General features: G+C 37.0%; 1 protein-coding gene across 1 annotated transcript in view; it reads left to right on the forward strand.

The window, feature by feature from the left end:
- The window catches only part of LOC123530115 (uncharacterized), a 379,601-nt gene that overhangs the window by 193,256 nt on the left and 163,027 nt on the right, over positions 1-23,318 (forward strand). Inside the window, exon 9 of the mRNA XM_053517535.1 lies at positions 14,365-14,433. Within this exon, the coding sequence (XP_053373510.1) occupies positions 14,365-14,433 (69 nt within the window). The remainder of the gene's footprint in view (positions 1-14,364; positions 14,434-23,318) is intronic.

Here is a 23,318-nt window from a genome sequence, read left to right on the forward strand (position 1 = left end):
ACATGGTCAGAATGTTTATCTTGATGATTCCTAGGCCAAGTTTGAAACTGGGTCATATGGGGTCAAAAACTAGATCTCCCGCTTAAATCAAAGGAAATGTTCGTTAACACTCTAGAGGCCATATTGATAACCCTATCTTCATGAAACTTGGTAAGAATCTTGATGCTGTTGATTCCTAGGCCAAGTTCGAAAATGGGTCATGTGGGGTCAAAAACTTGGTCACCACTCAAATGAAAGGAAAAGCTTGTTAACACTTTAGAGGCTACATTTATGAACTTGGTCAGAATGTTTATCTTGAAAAATTTTCATGAATTATTCCTCCTTTTTACTTGAATTTCAGGATAAAGCTTTGATGTACTTTCACTCTATCTCTGTTATTACTGAATGGATTTGATTCCTACTTAAAATAGTTGTTCAGCATCATCACCCACATCATATGACACAAGGCTCACAACTCTGGCACAAATTTTTCATGAATTATTCCCCCTTTTTAGCTCACCTGGGCACTTACAAAGTGCTCATGGTGAGGTATTGTGATCAAGCTGTGTCCATTGTCTGTGCGTGGGTGTGTGCATGCGTCAAGTCGTCTGTCGTCAACAATTATGTTTAAACAACATCTCCTCCAAAACCACTAAATGGATTTTGATGAAACTTGGCCTGGATGTTGCTTGGGTGGTCCTCTACCAAAGTTGTTCAAACGGTTCCACTTGGTTGCACATAGGGGCCGCTAGAGCTAAAAATAGAAAAATCTTCAAACAACATCTCCTCCTAAACCGATAGTCCGATTTTGATATAATTTCTTACAAATAGTCCTTATGTCACCCTCTACTAAAATTTTGCAAATTATACCGATTTCTCAAAAAACATGGCCGCCAGGGGGTGTGGTCATTTTTTCCTATATGTATATAGTATAAATTTAAAAAATCGTCCTGTGTGAAATTGCTGGCCTGATTTTAAAATAATTTTATACAAATGATCCTTGTGTGACCGTTTACCAAGATTATTCAAATTATTTCGATTTGTCAAAAAACATGGCCGCCAGGGGACGTAGTCACTTTTCCCTATATGTATATTGTAGAAACTTGGAAAATCTTGTTAACTAGGTTTTCTTAGAAACCAGTTATTAGATTTGGGTATGTCGGCGGGAGGGCGGGCGTCATACTTGGTTTCCGCACAATAACTTTAGTTTGGAACAAGCTATAGATACCAAACTTGGCCTGTAGATAGATGATAAGGAGACGAAGCTTGGGATTGCATTTGGGGTCATTTGGATCAAGGTCAAGTTCGCTGTTGCTAAAAATAGAAAAATTAGTTTCCGCACAATAACTTTAGATTTCATTGATGTATTGAAATTAAAGTTGGTCTATAGGTAGCTTATAGAAAAACCAAGGTTGGGATTGTATATGGGGTCATTGGGGTCAAGTTCAAGGTCAGGATAACTTATTTAATCTTCACACTTAGAAAATTCCATGGTGGCGCAGTGGTCTAGAGCATTGGGCCAAAAGCTATTTTTAGTCAATGGGACGGAAGGGCGTCGGTTCAAATCCTACTGAGATCAAAAAAATAAAATCCTACTCACCACGGCATCGGCGTCACACCTTTGTTAAGTTTTTTGTACCAGTCCACATTTTGACAAAGTCTTTGAGATAAAGCTTTGAAACTTTCAACACTTGTTTACCATCACCATGGCCAGTTATAGGCAAGAGCACATAACTCCATCGGGGATTTTGGCTGAATTATGGCCCCTTTTGACTTAGAAATCATGGTTAAGTTTTTCGTACAAATTCATATTTTGACAAAGTCTTTGAGATAAAGGTTTGAAACTTTCAACACTTGTTAACCATCACCATGTCCAGTTATAGGCAAGGGTACATAACTCCATCAAGGATTTTGGCTGAATTATGGCCCCTTTCGACTTAGAAATCTTGGTTAAGTTTTTCGTACCAGTTCATATTTAACAAAGTCTTTTGAGATAAAGCTTTGAAACTTTCAACACTTGTTTACCATCACCATGTCCAGTTATAGGCAAGAGCACATAGCTCCATCAACGATTTTGGCTGAATTATGGCCCTTTTCGACTTAGAAATCTGAGTTAAGTTTTTCATACCAGTCCATATTTTGACAGTCTTTGAAGATAAAGCTTTGAAACTTTCAACACCTTTTTTTACCATCACCATGTCCAGTTATAGGCAAGAGTACATAACTTCATCAAGGATTTTTGGCAGAATTATGGCCCCTTTTGACTTAGAAATCTTGGTTAAGTTTTTTGTAAAGTGTTTGACATATGGCTTTGAAACTTTTATCACTTGTTCAGTATAATAGTCCCTATCTGTAGGAAAGAGTACATAATTCTGTCATATATTTCGACTGAATTATTGCCCTTTTTATCCCCCGACGAAAGTCGGAGGGATATAGTTTTGGCGTTGTCCGTCCGGAGCCATATCTAGGAAATGGTTGGGAATATTTATTTAAAACTTCATATACATGTTCAACACTATGAGTTCTTGCGGCCTGTCAAGTTTCCATCAGGTTGCCCAAGTAACACCAGAGTTATGGCCCTTAGAAGTTTCTCGTGTTAACTATATAGGGTACTATAAGTATGGCAATTTCTGCATCATAACTTTTGATATATTTGACCTTGAACTATGAAACTTAAACAGAATTTAGATCACCATAATGTGGTTGTGTACACACAATTTCGTTCGGATTTATATGTAAATTAAGAGTTATTGCCCTTCTATTGTAAAAAATCCACATATTTTGTACATAACAAACTTACCATTTGGTAGAATTTCATTAAATTTCTTTCATTCTTTTCCATGAACATTTATTGTAAACATGTGAAGTTGTGTACCCATACCTGGTCACCCCCTTACCTTGATCACACCCCCCCCCCTAACGATCCCCCCCCCCCCCCCCCCCCCCCCCCCCCCCAAAAAAAAAAAAAAAATATTCATTCCTTATTTTAGATTTTTTTCAAACAAACTTCATTTACATGTTCACCACTATGAGGTTATGGGGCACATCAAGTTTCAGACAGATTGCCCAAGTAACACCAGAGTTATGGCCCTTAGAAGTTTCTAGTGTTAACTATATTACTAAGGGTACTATAGATATGGCAATTTCTGCATCATAACTTTTGATATATTTGACCTTGAACTATGAAACTTAAACAGAATTTAGAGCACTATAATGTGGTTGTGCACAAACAATTTTGTATGGATTTCTTTTGTAACTTCAGAGTTATTGCCCTTTAATTGTCTAAAAATCCACATATTTGTACATAACAAACTTACCATTTGGCAGTATTTCATTAAATTTCTTTCATTCTTTTCTGTGAACATTTATTATAAACTTGTGAAGTTGCGCACCCACACCTGGTCACCCACTTGCCTTGGTCACACCCCCCCCCCCCACCCCACCCCAAAAAAAAAAATTTTTTTTTTTTTCATTTCTTATTTTAGATTTGTTCAGACCTTCCATGATTATTTATCAACATGCAAGTTTTACCATTCCCCCACCTCACTCCTCATCCCAGTCATGCCCACCCCTGATCATGCATCCTCTTCATTTTTAATTTTCCATCAATATTTATAATCAACATGTAAAATTTTGTTTCCTCTCCCATTTCCCCGCACCCCCACCCCCTATAAATATATACATATATCTATATATATATATATACATAAATATATTTCCATTCCTTTTTTCTTTTTCTTTTTTTTAAATGTTCAAACCTTCAACATGTTAAGTTGTGACTGCACAAACCTTGCCTTCAGCCATGTTCAAGATATCTTACCTGTGTTCTCTTAAGGACATCTGTTCTTTTATGTACAAATGTTCAAACCTTCAACATGTTAAGTTGTGACTGCACAAACCTTGCCTTCAGCCATGTTCAAGATATCTTACCTGTGTTCTCTTAAGGACATCTGTTCTTTTAAGTTCAAATGTACATGTTAAACAGCAACACCTGGTGCCAAACCACTCAAAGACAATATTTTGTTCCAGTTAAACTTCAAGCTCACATTTCAATTAACTGTATTTAATTTTAAAAGCTAAGCTTATTACAGTAAGCATATCCCATTCAAAATGAATTCTTTAGTCAGGATCAAAGTATCATACATTTATTATGTACTCTTTAATTAAACATTTGTTTTCTGTTAAATTGATTTTGACTAATGAAATTATTTGCTTCTTATTAACATCCTTAACTTTTTGCCGGATATATTCTTTTACCATTCCTCACCATAAACCCTTTCGGCGGGGGATACCAATTCATCGAATTTGCTTGTTGGACTTGGAAATTGGTTCTGATTTCATACAAGAGTCCACGTTATGTCAAAACTATTTGACATATGGCTTTTAAACTTTAAACACTTGTTTATCATCATGATTTCGATCTGTAGGCAAGAGTACATAACTCTGACAACTATTTTGGCTGAATAATGGCCCTTTTTATACGCCCGTTTGAAAAACGGGACGTATTATGGGAACGCCCCTGGCGGGCGGGCGGGCGGGCGGCGTCCACAGACTTTGTCCGGAGCATATCTTCTACATGCATGGAGGGATTTTGACGAAACTTGGCACAGTTGTTCATCATCATGAGACGGAGTGTCGTGCGCAAGAACCAGGTCCCTAGGTCTAAGGTCAAGGTCACACTTAGAGGTCAAAGGTCAAATTCAAGAATGACTTTGTCCGGAGCATATCTTCTTCATGCATGGAGGGATTTTGATGAAAGTTGGCACAGTTGTTCATCATCATGAGACGGAGTGTCATGTGCAAGAACCAGGCCCCTAGGTCTAAGGTCAAGGTCACACTTAGAGGTCAAAGGACACAAGAAAGAAAACTTTGTCCGGAGCATATCTTCTTCATGCATAGAGGGATTTTGATATAACTTGGCACAAATATTCACCACCACGAGGCGGAGTGTCATGCGCAAGAACCAGGTCCCTAGGTCTAAGGTCAAGGTCAAACTTACAGGTCAAAGGATACAAGAATGAAAACCTTGTCCCGAGCATTTCTTCTTCATGCATAGAGGGATTTTGATATAACTTGGCACAAATGTTCACCACCACGAGACGGAGTGTCGTGCGCAAGAACCAGGTCCCTAGGACTAAGGTCAAGGTCACACTTAGAGGCCAAAGGTCAGATACAAGAATGACTTTGTCCGAAGCATTTCTTCTTCATGCATGGAGGGATTTTGATGTAACTTGGCACAATTATACACCATCATGAGACGAAGTGTCATGCGCAGTTCCCTTTTTAGAATTACTTCCCTTTGTTGTTACTATAAATAGCTTATATTGTAACTTTTTCATTACTAGTCGTAGGGAAAAATCGAGACCACTTTTCTGTAGTACAACATGCATGCTACATCCAATTATGAGGTGTATTTTGACCAATCTCTACCTGGTAAAGATTTTTGTGTGGACTTAAAATTTTTTTTTGGATTTTTTTTTTTTTTTTTTTTTTTTTAAGATTACCTTCCCTTAGTTGTTACTATAAATAACTTATATTGTAACTTTTTTATAATTGACCGTAGGGAAAAAACAAGACCACTTTTCTGTGGTACAACATAGATGTTACTTTCAAATTTTAGGTGTATTTTAAGGTATCTCTACCTGGTAAGGAGTTTTTTTGTGGACTTAGAAAAACAAAAGACTTACAATGATTACTAAACAACCACAAAATTAAAATTCCATTTGCAAATACAGGTGCTAGAGTAAAGAAATTTGCTGTGACGGGCGTATATTGTGACATTCTGGCACTCTTGTTGGACTTTGGTATTGGTTCACACATTGCCATTTAGTGCAAGACTTATCGAAATCCACAAATACAGGAACATTGTTTGTCTAATGTATTTTTTTGTTTTGTCTGAATATCTGTAGAAATATTTTGACTCCATTCTTCAATCAATTCTTCGAATAGTCAAGCGCGCCGTCATCCAACAGCTCTTGTTGTGCTTTGGAATGGAAGGGTGTCAGTTCAAATCTCACTGAGATCCAAATATTTTTTTTGTGTGTGTGTGACAGAAAGGTCATTTTAATGCCATTGGGTAACTAAAAATAGAAAAATATGGTCATAGTTATAATAAAAAATATATGTTTGATAGAATATGACCAAATTTTTTTAAAGAACCTGTTGGCATGATGCAATTGAAAACTTGGTTTTCGTAGAATTTCCACGTTTCTTGTATAAAACTGTTAAGGTGGAATGCGCCTAATTTGAAGTTGTTGGATTCCGTTTCGAAATTTTGTTTAATATAAAATTCAGCATATTCCTCATAGAATGCATATTTTACTTTTTTGATATTTCTGTAACTTTTTTCTCTGCAAACCTTCAAACACAACCACTGACGTCCATTTTTGATGAACCATGATTTCATGTCCGTCAGACTGTTTTCGTAAATCGTTCTGTTCAGTCAACAAGTATTGATTTGCTTGTTTCTCAGCATATTTTCATTTAAAAATGTCTTTGGAAAGGTGTATAATTTGTGGAGATTATTTTAACGTTGAAGTCGATATTTACGTTAAAGTGACGTCAGAGGGACAAATACGACGTTTAGTTTTGAATAAAAAGTTCACGTTAATCTTGTCTCATGAAAAACCAAAACGACAGAATTTGACAAAAAACTAACATGACATGATTATGAAAACTTTATTTTCTGTCGATTGAAGGAATAAAATTATGGGGTCACCGAATTCATTTTCGCATAAAATTACATTACACTACCCCTACCCCCAAATCACAACATAGCTTAGTTTGGCTGTTTTTCTGATATATCTCTTTTCAAATCTTAGTATTTTACATTCTCATTCATCAGTTGTTCACTACAGGCGAGAAACGAATCATGGAACGTGAGAAAGAGGGTTTTCCTTTCAAAAGAGGTCTTCGTAACTGTAAAACTGGCGACTTCATTGCGAAATGGTTTGAATATGCAGAATGTATAACATACGCCAATACGACAACTTTGCTGAAAATACTGATCATGTTTTTTCTGAAAGTCTCTTTAGATATACTTTCTATATGATAAAGCTTTTTTTCATATTTTTCTTATTCAGAGTACCAATAAACATGTTTTCCGTTGTAAAACACTGCCCTTACAGAAGAAAAAGGCCTGCTGCGTACTCTTGCTGTGTACATACAGTGTATATGATGCGTACATGATGTGTACTGAAATCAAGGGCTTTAAATAGTATGCAGGATATACACCGCACATACACCGATAGTACGTTTGTAGTACACTTTTGACATGCAAATGAGCTCTGCCACGTACTACTTGCTGCGTACATGCTGTGGACTACATAGTACACAGGATGTACACATGCGGGAAATAGTACGCAGCATGTACACGGCACATACACTTTTCACATGCAAATGAGCCTGCGGTGTACTACCCCTGTGGGGTAAATGCTGTGTACTCCTGCGGCTTATATGCTGTGTACTCCTGACCCGAGTCCTGCGGCGTACATGCTGTGTACTCCTGCTGTGTACTCCTGCTGCATACATGCTGTGTACTCTTGTGGCGAAACTGCTGTGATAATGTAAATTCCTTACCCCACCAACTTTCGTATGCAAATGCTGATCATTTGGAACCCGCCCGCTTAGCTCAGTAGGTAAGAGCATTGGTCTACGGATCGCGGGATCGTGAGTTCGATCCTCGGGCGGGGGGTATGTTCTCCGTGACTATTTGATAAACGACATTGTGTCTGAAATCATTAGTCCTCCACCTCTGATTCATGTGGGGAAGTTGGCAGTTACTTGCGGAGAACAGGTTTGTACTGGTACAGAATCCAGGAACACTGGTTAGGTTAACTGCCCGCCGTTACATGACTGAAATACTGTTGAAAAACGGCGTTAAACCCAAAACAAACAAACAAACAGAAAAAAAACAGAAAAAAGATAAGTGACATGCATCAATAAGTATTTACCCTTACCAAAATAATGTAGATTGATGTTTTCAAATAAATTAGTATGCTTTTCTTCATCCACTTTTCAATGAAATAAATCAATTTTTGTAGCATGTAATTTGGTAAACATTTGAAAAAAATGGCGTAACTGCATCAAGGGGAATCAACTTTAATAATGCAACTAAATATAAGTGTTATGATTTATTATAGACGATGTGTGCGTAGTATGTATTTATTTATTTTGATTAAAATCCATCTGAGAACAATCTAGGACTGGAATATATAAGCATTTATACACTTTTACGTCCGTAAAAAGTAGCGCACCAAAAAATTTTGGATTGATTTTTTCCAATGGGGCGAGCGCAATTAGCCAAAAACGTTCTGAAAATATACGAGCGGCAAATCCGATGGACAACTTTTTAATTTGGTGAGGCCTTAATGAGTTAACATAATGAGCATTAAAGCCTTTATAAAACACGATAGAATGGTGTTTTGCTTAAGAGTATTCAAATAACAGTGAGAGCTATTAATTCTTCTCATTCGGGCACTGTTGAGGCATTATCTTGGTAATTATTTCATGTATTACAAAATGTAATGCAACGAAGTTCAAATAAGGCTTTTCAGTTATCCAAGTTAGAAAGCTCCAGGATTAATTCAAAATGAAAAAGAATATATTTTTACACTGCATGCAAGGTGCAGCTCAGAAATCACTACTGAACATTGCAAATAGTTTGGCAAATTTTCATTGTTCAGAATACCGGTAATCTGAACTATTCTATGCTATTAAGATAAAAGTTACTCGAAAATCAAGTTCTTGCTTCCAAAAAAAAAAAATGTACAAATCCTTCCTGCATGAAGTGTACTTCAGACTTTTACCTAAAAAAAATCAAAGTATAAACACCAAAAGAAAATGAACAGGTCCCTCCCGTGTATATGAAGTTTACTTCAGACTTTAACTTATAAACAAAAAACTAAGTATAAATGCCAAAAGAAATTGTACAAGTCTTTCCCGCGTATATGAAGTGTACTGCACAAATTTCAAAGTATCTGCGGTGTACATGCAGTGTACTATTTTCTTGTACAAGTCCCTCCTGCGTACATGCAGTGTACTCCTTAAATTTTCAGAGTCTGTGCTGCGTACTTGAAGTGTACTAGTGACCTCCTGCGTACATGCTGTGTACTCGTCGAAATAGTACGCGGCATGTACGCGGCATGCGGTGTATGTAAAATGTACTCCTCTGGCGTACTACTGTGTTCGCGGCATATACACAGCAAATACGCAGCATGTATGCCACAGAGGCTTGCTTCTGTAAGGGTGCTAACATGAAGAATATTGTGTTTATTGTTCGGAGTTTTCACACTTGAAACACAAACAGAAAGCATTTTTATACAATATCATTGATCAATATTATACAACAGATTCAAATATTCTAATGTTTGCGATTTCAGATGTATGACCCTTGATTCAACCGTCACTCCAAGGGAGTAAAGGTTGTTTGTATCTTGTTTTTCTTAATATAATCCCTAACCTTCCCTAAGTATGCACACACGCACGCATGCACGCACACACCTCCCAAGGTCTTACATTTTTACAATTTCGTTTCTTACTTCACCACCCTAGTAACATCTGACCATAAGATAGGTGGACATGGGCTTGCCCGGTTAATTATCCGCACCACGCATACGTTCACATAATTTGATGGCGGAATTGGTTTTACAGTTTCATTATTTTGAAATCTTATACCACAGACGCTATTTGAAATAAATCATAACTTCTACAAGTTCAGTATTCATGATATAAGAGAGGTTTCGTTGAGTTACAGCGAGTGTCAGGCACAACCGCTGTTTTCTTTCTTTCTTTCTTTTGCCCCACTCAGCTTAGCACAATAGAAGGAGCGCAGATCTATTGATCGCAAGTTCGGTCCCCAGGTAGGGTGTGACGATTTGATAGAAAGCACGTGTCCGAAATCATTCGTAATCCACCTCTGATACATGTGATTAAGGTAGAAGTTATTTGTTGAGAATACAGAATCCAGGAATGCTGGTTAGGTTAACTTCCCCGCATAACATAAAAAACAGAGCTAAAAAAAAAATTCTTTCTTTTTTATGTCATGGAATGTTTAGGAGAGTCTTTACTCTTTATTTCTTATATTTCTAATATTAGGAAACAATTTTTTTTTGTATGGAATATGTTTCTATTATGTGTCTATGAATACAAGGATAACATTTTTACACACATCTCCGGAGAGCTAAAACCTCTTTGCAAACGATAGTGTTTCTATCTAGCCAAGTTGCTAAATAAATGAACCTTTTCAAAGCAACAGCCTCCATACAACAAATATGCTGTTTTCCTGCAGTTAATCAGGAGGATATACTTTATTTGAAATCGGGGTGCTTGACTACTCTCCAAACAATCGAAGTAATTCCAAAACTTAAAATTTGTAATAAAGTTAGATAAAATAATGTTTACTCGAGAACGATGTTATAATTACATAAAGGCTTTCTAAATTTTAAAAGTTGTATTAGCACTTTTTTCCAAGTTATGTGTTATGTTGAAATGAATATTTCTCATTTTCACCTACGTTTTACTTTTTTCATACTGTGCCGAGGTTGGGCAGGTTATGTTTACTCCAGTATTATTTTCTGAAGACTGGTTGTCGTTCGAATCTGCTTCATTTAGAAGACACCTATATTAACTAATAAGATATTTATGGCATATATTTATAATGTAGGCCTATATTTGTTTGCTTTATGTAACAATTTTTTACGCATAGATAATACGTCACGGAAATAGCTGCCTGTGATGAAATTGTATACAGGTATGTGTTGAGATAATTAAAATAAAGGATTTTCACTATATTCGGTCATTAATTTTTTGTTTTGTTGTTTTGTTTTTTGTAAATATTAACAGTGTAATGTGCATCGATACATGAGTTTTCATGTATTATCAACTTGCGAGATAAATCATTTCACTTGTAACGCTGAATGAAATTTTTAATGGTTGTAAAGGTCTCTTTTGATTAATTCTACTTAAAATAGGTTAAAAATGAGTTTGTCTTGATCACGAGAATCACAAAATCCATTGAATTACGCATTTTTTATCTGGGGTAGGAGTAGAGTAATGTAATTCAGCGCAAAGGGTAATGGGGTGTTGATTTTGTCGCATTCTCATATATTAAATATAATCTAAACATTAAAATCTGAGTTCTACACAGAAATTAACGTAATTTTACGCGAAAATGAATTTGGTGACCCCATAATTTTATTCCTTCAGTTGACAGAAAATAAAGTTTTCATCATCATGTTAGTTTTTTGTCAAATTCTATCGTTTGGATTTTACATGAGACAAGATTACCGCAAACTTTTTATTCAAAACTAAACGTCATATTTGTCGCTCTGACGTCACTTTAACGTAAGTATCGACTTCAATGTTAAAATGATCTCCACAATTTATACACCATTTCAAGGACATTTTTAAATGAAAATATGATGAGAAACAAGCAAATCGATACTTGTTGACTGAACAGAATGATCTACGAAAACAGTCTGAAGGACGTGAAATCATGGTTCATCAAAAATGGACGTCAGTGGTCGTGTTTGAAGGTTTGTAGAGAAAAAAGTTACAGAAATATCAAAAATGTAAAATACGCATTCTATGAGGAATATGCTGAATTTTACATTAAACAAAATTTTGAAACGGAACCCAACAACTTCAAATTAGGCGCATTCCACCTTAACCCGATTTTAAAATAATTTCACACAAATTGTCCTTGTGTGACCTTCAACAAATAGTGTTCAAATTTTTCTGATTAGTCAAAAAGCATGGCTGCCAGAGGGCGTGGTTACTTTTGATCAACAATTTCTTCGAACAACATCTCCTCCAAAACCAGTGAATGGATTTTGATGAAACTTTACACAAATGATCTCTGGGTAACCCTTTTTCAGGATTGTTCAAATGGTTCCAGTTCATTGAACATATGGGTCTTTTTGGTTAATAATAGGTTTTCAGCTATCAGACTTTAAAAATCTTTTTCTCTAGAGCTTTGATATTTTGCGTGTGATATAAGGGTTTGACTTTCTACCATAATTGTCCAAATTATTGCCCAAAGGTCAAAAATGGCCAAGCCCCTGTGTATGACATGCACTTACTAAAGGCTTATATATAAGAAACTTTGAAAAACATCTTGTCTGAATCCATAATAGCTAGAGCATTGATATTTGGCAGGTGATATCAGAGTTGTACAGTCTATTGCAGTTGTTCAAATTATTGCCCTAGGTTAAAAAAACTGTGACATGTATATAATACAGGCTAACATAGAAGAAACCTAACTCTGTACTTGTACCATTACGTTATACAAACAAACTTGAAGCATTGTACACAGGTGAGCGCTTTAGGGTCAATGACCCTCTTGTTACATAGAATTTCAGGTTAAAGTTGTGATGCACTTTCACTCTATCTCTGTTATTACTGAATGGATTTGATTCAAACTTAAAATATTTGTTCAACATCATCACCCACATCATATGACACAAGGTGCATAACTCTGGCACCAATGTTTCATGAATTATGCCCTCTTTTACTTAGAATTTAAGGTTAATTTTGATGCATTTTCACTATAGGTCAGTTATTACTAAATGCATTTGATTCAGACTTGAAGTAGTTGTTCCACATTATCACCCACATCATATGACACAAGGTGCATAACTCTTGCACCAATATTTTATGAATTATGCCCCCTTTTTGCTTAGAATTATACTTATATAGTGTTTTGATACACTTTATCTTTACCTCTCTTATTACTTAATATATTTGACACAGACTCAAGCTATTGTGCAATATCTTCATCCACCATTGGAGTCATTAAACACTCCAGTGACAGCTCCAGTTTCCCCAGATGTGCCCAGTTTCATTATCCAGCATTGAAATAGTCGAGCGCCCTGTCTCCCGTGACAGCTCTTGTTTGTTACTATGTTATATGCATAGAGCCTGCATATGCAATCTTGTGGGAGCCTAATCTCCCGAACCATTGCACACAATTTAATGAAACTTCAAACAAATGATCAGTACCAACCCTAGTTGTGCATGGTGCATGTTATTATTAAGATAAATATTCTGCAAAGTTATTGGACTTTGTTTTTTCTTACTATGCTATATACATAGAGTCTGCATATTGTGCGCGCCTAGGTTCTGGGACGATCTGTGTATGAAAAGAATTGGAACCACTGCATTACCGTTGCATGAGGCTACTAATAGGGTCTTAACACTTGGTTTTGCAGTAACTCTGTGATTCCAGCAGGTATGCAAATTTTGATTCCATACCTCATGTTTTTATTTCGATGTAAATGAGATGTGGAACCAAAATTTGTAGTCCTGTTTGGCGCCATATAACCTATACTGTGTTGGTGCGCCGTAAAACCCAAATAAATAAATAAATAAATGTGCATGCCTTGTCTCGCAAACCATTGCACATAATTTAATGAATCTTCACACAAGTGGTCAGTACTAACCCTAGTTTTGCATGGTGCAGGTTATGATCTTTTAGATAAATATTCTGCAGAGTTATGGGACTTTGTTTTTTTTGTCACTATGCTATATACATACAGTCCACAAAATTATGCAGTCTTGTGTGCATCAAATTGCAATATACTGTGTCAGCGTGTGTGGGGTACTTACATCACCTTCAGTAATAGCTCTAGTTATATCAGTTCCCCAGCTAATTTAAAACTGAAATTATGTTTAAAGTAAGGTGATTGGTTTTGATAGATATAAAACTATCAACAATTGTAGACTTCCGGAATGCAAACCCAGGCACAAGTTATAACTTTATGGTATAAAGTTTGTTCAGATTATGCCCCTAGGTTTCAAATTGGCCCTGCCCTTAGGGCCACATGTTTTACTTAGACTTATGCAGGAAAAACTTTAAAATCTCCTTGTCTGCAACCATACTGCCCTGAGCTAAGATATGTAGCATGTAGCATTGTGTAGGGCCATCTACATAGTATGTTCAAATCATGCACTTAGTGTCAAGATAGAACAGGCTTTCCGGGGGCTCAGTTCTTTTACATAGACTTAAATAGGAAAAAGTTTTAATAATCATTTTAACATGAAGCATTGTGCAGAGGTCCTCTGCTAAGAATTCATGTACCCATTTGAGTCAGGTGAGCCATTTAGGGCCATTTAGGGCCATTATGGCCTCTTGTTTGGGATTTACCCTCCCCTTTTTACTACCCATATTTATAACCTCGAAACACCCGCACCCACTCAAAGATGATGCGAAAGTTTACTTAGTCTTGCATTATCAGACAAATAACATATGACTATACACTGACAGGAAGTGGTGTACCAGTGTCCTGGTTTCTTCTAGGGAACTAAAATGCTGAAAAATAACATCTAACAGTAAATATATATATATATATGTGTGCTGCATGAACATCATTTACATATTTGTTTCAGGCTATCCTATGCTTAGCCGAGGTGGTGCAAACCAACATTGTCATAGTTCGTCAGGGAATGGCGTCGCAAGTAAGATTTTTATGCCCCCGAAGGGAGGCATATAGTTTTTGAACCGTCTGTCGATCTGTCCGCAATTTTCGTGTCTGGTCCATATCTTTGTCATCCATGGATGGATTTTCAAATAACTTGGCATGAATGTGTACCACAGTAAGACGACATATAGCGCGCAAGACCCAGGTCCGTAGCTCAAATGTCAAGGTCACACTTAGTTGGTTGTTTCCGGTCCATATCTTTGTCATTCATGGATGGATTTTTAAGTAACTAAGCCTAAATGTGTGGCACAGTAAGACGACGTGTTGCGCGCAAGACCCAGGTCTGTAGCTCAAAGGTCAAGGTCACAGATGTTAAAGGTCATATTTCATGATAGTGCATTGATGGGCGTGTCCGGTCCATATCTTTGTCATTCATACATGGATTTTAAAATTATTGGGCATGAATGTGTACCACAGTAAGACGACGTGTCGCGCACAAGACCCAGGTCTGTAGCTCAAAAGTCAAGGTCACACTTAGACGTTAAAGGTCATATTTCATGATAGTGCAATGATGGGCGTGTCCGGTCCATATCTTTGTCATTCATGCATGGATTTTAAAATAACTACGCATGAATGTGTGGCACAGTAAGACTACATGTCGCGCGCAAGACCCAGGTCCGTAGGTTAAAGGTCCTAAACTCTAACATCGGCCATAACTATTCATTCAAAGTGCCATCGGGGGCATGTGTCATCCTGTGGAGACAGCTCTTGTTTTATTCATTTAAGCTGAAATTTAAGAAATGATATAAAGGTGCATACTTCTGTTGATTTAAAGAGGTTAAATGTCTGGCAGAGTAATTTCATAAGGGCATAACCCAGATGAATTTTTTTGTTTGGTATTTAACATACATGTATTTAGTGTGTTTTAGCTCACCTGAGTATAAAGTGCTTGGGGTGAGCTAATTGTAATCACTCATTGTCCGTCTGTTTGTCCATGCTTTTCTTCAAACAACATCTTGTCCAAAACCTTGGCCTGGATGTTCTTTGGGTAATCTGCATGGTTCCGCTTGATTGCACATAGGGTCTGCAGAGCAAAAAACAAAAAAATCATCAAATGCATCTCCTCCTAAACTGCTAGGCTGATTTTGAAATAATATCACACAAACGGTCCTTCTTGCAACCTCTACCAAGAATTTTCAAATTATTCCTATTTGTCAAAAGATATGGCCACCAGAGGGCATGTTCAATTTTCCCTATATGTACTAGTAGAAAGTGGAAATTTAAAAATAAAAAAAACAAACTCCTGGCCAAATTTTAAAATGATTTCCTACATACAGACCTTGTGTGATCCTCTACCAAGACTGTTCAAATTGTTTTGATTCTTGAAAAAAACATGCGTGCCAGGGGGCATGGTCACTTTTCCGTATATGATTGTAGTGGAAACTTTAAAAAGTATTATTGTATGAAACTTCTGCCCTGATTTTAAAGTAATTTCAACCGACCCTGTACCAGGATTGTTCAATTTATTTTGATTGATCAAAAAAGGTGGCCACTAAGAGGCTTAGTCACTTTTCCCTATATATATAGAGGAACTTTAAAAAAATCATCTTATCGGACACAACAGACCCAATTTTGATATAATTTCACACAAATGGTCCTTGCATGACCCTCTGCCAAGATTGTTCAAATTATTTTGGTTTACAAAAAACATGGCTGCCAAGGAGCGTGGTAATTTTTCCCTATAACCTTAGGACGGCCAGCACATATTTATGCAATCTCACCAGGCATATATATGTTTTTGACAACACAGAAAATGACGTCACTCGACCTTCAGCTATTTCCGGAAGTAAAGAAGAAAGTAGAAATGCCAAACTTGAAAAGGAAAGCCGTATTTTGATTCATAGATTAGTCAGGGGTCACGCGCAGGGGTCACCCAGTCTAAATGTATGGACTTCTTTTTAGCTCACCTGTCACAAAGTGACAAGGTGAGCTTTTGTGATCGCGCAGCGTCCGTCGTCCGTCCATTAGTCCGTCCGTAAACTTTTGCTTGTGACCACTCTACAGGTCACATTTTTCATGGGGTCTTTATGAAACTTGGTCAGAATGTTTACCTTGATGATATCTAGGTCAAGTTAGAAACTGGATCACGTGCGGTCAAAAACTAGGTCAGTAGGTGTAAAAATAGAAAACCCTTGTTACCTCTCTAGAGGCCATATTTTTCAAAAGATCTTCATGAAAATTGGTCAGAATGTTCATCTTGATGATATCTAGGTCAAGTTTGAAACTGGGTCACGTGCCATCAAAAACTAGGTCAGTAGGTCAAATAATAGAAAAACCTTGTGACCTCTCTAGAGGCCATATTTTTCATGGGATCTGTATGACATATGGTCTGAATGTTCATCTTGATGATATCTAGATCAAGTTTGAAACTGGGTCACGTGCGGTCAAAAACTAGGTCAGTAGGTCTAAAAATAGAGAAAAATTGTGACCTCTCAAGAGGCAATATTTTTCAAAAGATCTTCATGAAAATTGGTCAGAATGTTCAGCTTGATGATATCTAGGATAAATTTGAAACTGGGTCACGTGCCTTCAAAAACTAGGTCAGTAGGTCAAATAATAGAAAAAACCTTGTGACCTCTCTAGAGGCCATATTTTTCATGGGATCTGTATGAAAGTTGGTCTGAGTGTTCATCTTGATGATATCTAGGTCAGGTTTGAAACTGGGTCGCATGCAGTCAAAAACTAGGTCAGTAGGTCTAAAAATAGAAAAACCTTGTGACCTCTCTAGAGGCCATACTTGTGAATGGATCTTCATGAAAATTGGTCAGAATGTTCACCTTGATGATATCTAGATCAAGTTTAAAAGTGGGTCACGTTCCTTCAATAACTAGGTCAGTAGGTCAAATAATAAAAAACCTTGTGACCTCACTAGAGGCCATATTTTTCATGGGATCTGTATGAAAGTTGGTCTGAATGTTCATCTTGATGATATCTAGGTCAAGTTTGAAACTGGGTCACGTGCGGTCAAAAACTAGGTCGGTAGGTCTAACAAGAGGACCATGATGGTCCTGAATCGCTCACCTCTTCCCACATGACCCAGTTTTGAGTATGACGTCGTTATGACGGACGAAGGGTGATCACAAAAGCTCACCTTATCGCATCTCCTCAGAAACTACCAGGGGGATTTTGACCAAACTTTGTCAGAATGATGTATTGGTACCCTAGTTGTGTCCCCCTGAAAATCAGACTGGTTCAACAATTCTTTAGTGAGTTTATGGCCCTTTGTTTATTTCTATAATTACATAGATTATATATAGGGAAAAACTTGAAAATCTTCTTGCCAAAACCACAGAGCCTAGAGTTTTGATATTGGTATGAAGCATCATCTAGTGGTCCTCTACCAAAATGATTCAAATTATTTCCCTGGGTCTAATATGGCCCCACCCCGGGGGGTCACATGGTTTATATAGACTTATATAGGGAAAAACTTTGAAAAACCTCTTATTCAAAAACACAGGGCCTAGGGCTTTGATATTTTGTATGCGACATTATCTAGTGGTCTTCTACTAAGATTGTTCAAATTATCCCCTAGGGTCAAATATGGCCCCGCCCCGGGGTCACATTGTTTACATAGACTTATATAGGGAAAAACTTTGAAAATCTTCTTGTCCAAACCACAAAGCCTAGGGCTTTGGCATTTGTAATGTAGCATCATCTAGTAGTTCTCTACCAAGTTTGTTCAAATCATCCCCTAGGGTCAATTATGGCCCCGCCCTGGGGGTCACATGGTTCATATAGACTTATATAGGGAAAAGCTTTTAAAATCTTCTTGTCAATAACCTATAACATTCAAGTTTGGACCACCTGTATGGTTTTGAGTGGCAAGATGAACCTTGACTTGAGTTGACCTTGATTTTGACCTAGTGACCTACTTTCACATTTCTGTAGCTACAGCCTTCAAATTTGGACCACATGCATAGTTTTGTGCACTGAAAAAAACTTTGACCTTGATATTGACCTAGTGACCTACTTTCACATTTTTGAAGGTACATGCTTCAAATTTGGACCACATGCATAGTTCTGTGTTCCGAAATAAAATTTGACCTTGATTTTGACCTAGTGACCTACTTTCACATTTCTCAAGCTACAGCCTTCAAAATTTGGACCACATGCATAGTTTGTGTTCCGAAATGAAATTTGACCTTCATTTTGACCTATGACCTACTTTCACATTTCTCAAAGCTACAGCCTCAAATTTGGACCACATGCATAATTTTGTGTACCGAAACAAACTTTGACCTTACATTGACCTAGTGACCTACTTTCACATTATTGAAGGTACAGCCTCAATTTGGACCACATGCATAGTTCTGTGTTCCAAAATAAAATTTGACCTTGATTTGACCTAGTTACCTACTTCACATTTCTCGAGCTACAGCCATCAAATTTGGACCTCTTGCATTGTTTTGTGTTCCGAAATGAACTTGACCTTAAGATGACCTAGTGACCTACTTTCACATTTCTGTAGGTACAGGCTTCAAATTAGACGTACATGCATAGGATTGTGTACCGAAGCAAACTTTGACCTTGACATTGACCTAGCGACCTACTTTCACATTTTTGAATATACAGGCTTTAAATTTGGACCACATGTGTAGATTTGTATTCTGAAGTGTAATTTGACCTTGATTTTGACCTAGTGACCTACTTTCACATTTCTAAAGCTACAGCCTTCAAATTTGGACCACTTGCATAGTTTTGTTGTACCAAAATAAACTTTGACCTTAAGATTGACCTAGTGACCTACTTCAAATTATCAAACTACAGCCTTCAAACTGATGCACTGCATAGTTTTGTGTACAAAGAACTTTGTCCTTGAAACTGATATAGTGACCTACTTTCACATTTCTCAAGCTACAGGTTTCGAATTTTGACTACACGCACAGTGTTTTGTACGGAAATGAAATTTGACCTTGAGCTAGTCAATAAGTCTTAAAATTTGGAATTCTCAAAAATGGCACATTGGTGGGCGCCAAGATCACTCTGTGATCTCTTGTTTGACATAGTGACCTAGTTTTTGAGCTCATGTGACCCAGTTTTGAACTTGACCTAGATATTATCAAGATAAAAATTCTGACCAATTTTCATGAAGATCCATTGAAAAATATGGTCTCTAGAGAGGTCACAAGGTTTTTCTATAATTTGACCTATTAACCTAGTTTTCGAAGGTACGTGACCCTGTTTTGAACTTTATCTAGATATCATCAAGATGAAAATTCAGATCAATTTTCATGAAGATCCATTGAAAAATATGGCCTCTAGAGAGGTCAAAAGATTTTAATAATTTTAGAGCTACTGCCCTAGTTTTTGACCGCAGTTGATCCAGTTTCAAACTTGACCTAGATATCATCAAGATGAACATTCAGACCAACTATCATACAGATCCCATGAAAAGTATGGCCTCTAGAGAGGTCACAAGGTTTTTTAGCTCACCTATCACTAAGTGACAAGGTGAGCTTTTTTTTCGTGGGGAGGGGTCCCCCCCGTGCATGCGGCGTAAAAATTTTGCTTTTGGGCCACCTAGAGGAAAATTTTTTTTGGGATCTTTTTGAAATTGGGGCAGAATGTTTATCTTTATGATATCTAGTCAAGTTCGAAATGGGTCACGTCCCTTTAAAACTAGTCAGAGGTCCCAAAAAAAAGAAAAACCTTGTGACCCTCTAGAGGCCATATATTTTTCAAAACTTATGAAAAATTTGGGCGAAGTTACCTTGAGATATCTAGGGAATTCGAAACTGGGTTTTAGGTGCCCCCAAAAAAAGTCATAGTCTAAAAAATAGAAAAAACCTTTTGACCTTCTAGAGGCCTTATTTTTATAAGTCTTCATGAAAATTGGTCAGAACGTTCCTTGTAATTTAGGGCAGGTTCGAACTGGGCACTTGCCGTCAAAAAATAGGTCAGTAGGTCAAATAATAGAAAAACCCTTTTGGCCCCCTAAAGGCCATATTTTTTCATGGGATTTTATGAAAGTTGGTTGAATGTTCATCTTTATGTATCAGGCAAGTTCCAAATGGGTCTTTTAGTGGGCAAAATAGGTCAGGGGTCTAAAAATAGAAAAACCTTGTACCTCTTAAGGGCCCTAATTTCATGAGATCTTCATGAAAATTTGTCAAATTTACCTTTTTGATAAACTAGGTCAGGTTTTAAATGGGTCACGTGCCTCAAAAAATAGGGGCAAGGTCAAAAAATAGAAAAAACCTTTTGACCCCTCTAAGGGCCCTATTTTTTTTGGGATCGTATGAAATTTTTAATGTTATCTTGCTGAAACTAGGCAGTTCAAAAAGGGTATTGCCTTAAAAACTAGGTCAGTAGGTCAAATAAAAAAAACCTTGGGCCTCTCTAAAGGCCATATTTTTTATGGGGTCGTATAAAATTTTGGTTTTAATTTTTATTTTAAAATCTAGGGCAAATTCGAAAAGGGTATGTGCGGTAAAACAGATCTGTAGGTCTAAAAATAGAAAAAACCCTTTTTGACCCCTCTAGAGGGGATCTTTTCAATGGATCCCATAAAATTTGTAGAAAGTTCATCCTTTTGATATCTAGGTCGAGTTCGAAATTGGGTTTACGTCCCCCAAAAAGTAGGTCATTTGTCAAAAATGAAAAAAAAAGTTGTGACCTCTCTAGAGGGCCAACCCTTAAGGATCTTTAAGAAAATTTGGGCAGAAGTTCACCTTTATGATACTATCAAGTTTAAAAGGGGCCGTGCCTTAAAAACTAGTCATAGGTCAAATAATAAAAAAACCTTTTGGGCCCCTCTAGAGACCACACTTTTCATGGGATCTGTATGAAAATTGGTCTGAAAGTCATCTTTAGATACTAGGTCAAGTTTTAAACGGGTCAACGCGTTCAAAACAGGTCTAGCCTAAAATTTTAAAATCTTTGACCTCTCTAAGGCCAATTTTCAATGGATCTTCCTGAAAATTTATCGAAGTTCACCTTAGAATCTGGCCATTTTCGAAAATGGGTCACGTGCGGCAAAAAATAGGCCATATAAAAATAGAAAAACCCTTTTGACCTCTCTAAGGCCCTATTTTTTATGAGATCTTCAGAAAATTTGTGGAATGTTCCCTTGAGAATCTAAAAAGTTTAAAAACCGGGTCACGTACCTTTGAAAAAAAGGCAAAAGGGCAAATAAAGAAAAACCCTTTTGACCTCTTAAGGGCCCTTTTTTTTAATGGGTCTTTATGAAAAATTTGGGCAAATTTTATCTTGATAATATCTAGGCAATTCAAAACTGGGCACATGACTCAAAAATAGGTCACTGTTTTTAATTTTTTCCCCCTTTTCGTTACTATAAAAAACTTTTTTTTTTAGTTACTTTTTATTATTGCCGTAGGGAAAAACCACTTTTCTGGTAAAAAAGGATGGACCCAAATTTTAGGTGTATTTTGACCTACTATACCTTTTTAAAAAATTTTTTCTTTTGGTTAAATTTCTTCCCTTTGTTGTTTGTCCTTTGGCTTCGATATTTTTTTTTTCTGAGGCCTTTTGTCCCCAAAAGCAATGATAAAAAGGTGAGCGAAAGGGCCATCATGGCCCCTTGTTATTATTTGACCCACACCTGTTTTGTAAGGCACGTGACCAGTTTTCAAACTTGACCTAGAAATTATCAAGGTGAACATTCTGACCAATTTTTTTTGGAGACCCCTTCACAAGTAGGCCTCTAAGAGGGACAAGGTTTTTTTTTTTTTTTTTTAACCCACTGACCCAGCTTTTTACCCACAGACCCCCGTTTCGAACTTGACCTACTTTATAAGAAAACATTCAGCCCCAAATTTCATACGATCCCAGAAAAATATGGCCTTTAGAGAGGTCACAAGGGGTTTTTTTTTATTATTTGACCCACTGACCTAGTTTTTTTGGGGCCGTGACCCCTTTCAAACTTGCCTAGATACATCAAGTGAACATTTAGACCAACTTTTATAAGATCCCATGAAAATTTTTGGCCCTAAGAGGTCACAAGGTTTTTCATTTTTTGACCTACTGACCTAGTTTTTTGAAGGCACGGACCCACTTTTTGAACTGACCTAATACACAATTAACATTCGACCAATTTTTATGTAGACTCATGAAATATATGGCCTCAGAGGGTCCAAGGTTTTTTTTTTTTAGAACACACCTAGTTTTTGACCCCCCGGGACCCAGTTTCAACTTGACCAAGATATCATCAAGATGAACATTCAGACCAAATTTCATACGATCCCCTGAAAAATTGGGCCTTAGAGAGGTCACAAGGGTTTTTCTTTATTTTTTAATGACCTGTTAAGACCGCACTTTCAAACTTGACCTAATATCATCAAGGTGAACGTTCACCCCAATTTTTTAGAAAATCTTGTGAAATATATGGCCTCTAAAAGGGGCACAAGGTTTTTTTTATTTTTAGACCTCTCCTAGTTTTTAGTCACCTGCCAAAATGACAAGGTGAGCTTTTTTGATCACGCGGGTCCGTCATCCGTCCGTCCTGCATCCGTCCGAAACTTTTGCTTGGACCACTCTAGGAAACACATTTTTTAGGGATCTTTATGAAAATTGGGCAGAATGTTCAGCGGATCAACTGGTGAAGTTCGAAACTGGGGCACTGCCTTTAAAAAATAGGTCATAGGTCTAAAAATAAAAAACCCTTTTGACCTTCTAGAGGGATATATTTGAAAAGTCTTCATGAAAATACGCAGAACGTTCACCTTGAGATATTAGGGAAGTTCGAAATGGGTCACGTGCATCAAAACTAGGCATAGGGCAAAAAATAGAAAAACCTTGGACTTCTTAAAGGCCATATTTTTTATGGATCTGTATGAAAAATTTGGTCTGAAGTTCATCTTTATGATATCTAGGCAAGTTCGAAACTTGGGCAAGGCGTTTAAA

Source organism: Mercenaria mercenaria, chromosome 1 (genome assembly GCF_021730395.1).
Source record: "Mercenaria mercenaria strain notata chromosome 1, MADL_Memer_1, whole genome shotgun sequence".
NCBI classification, from domain to species: domain Eukaryota; kingdom Metazoa; phylum Mollusca; class Bivalvia; order Venerida; family Veneridae; genus Mercenaria; species Mercenaria mercenaria.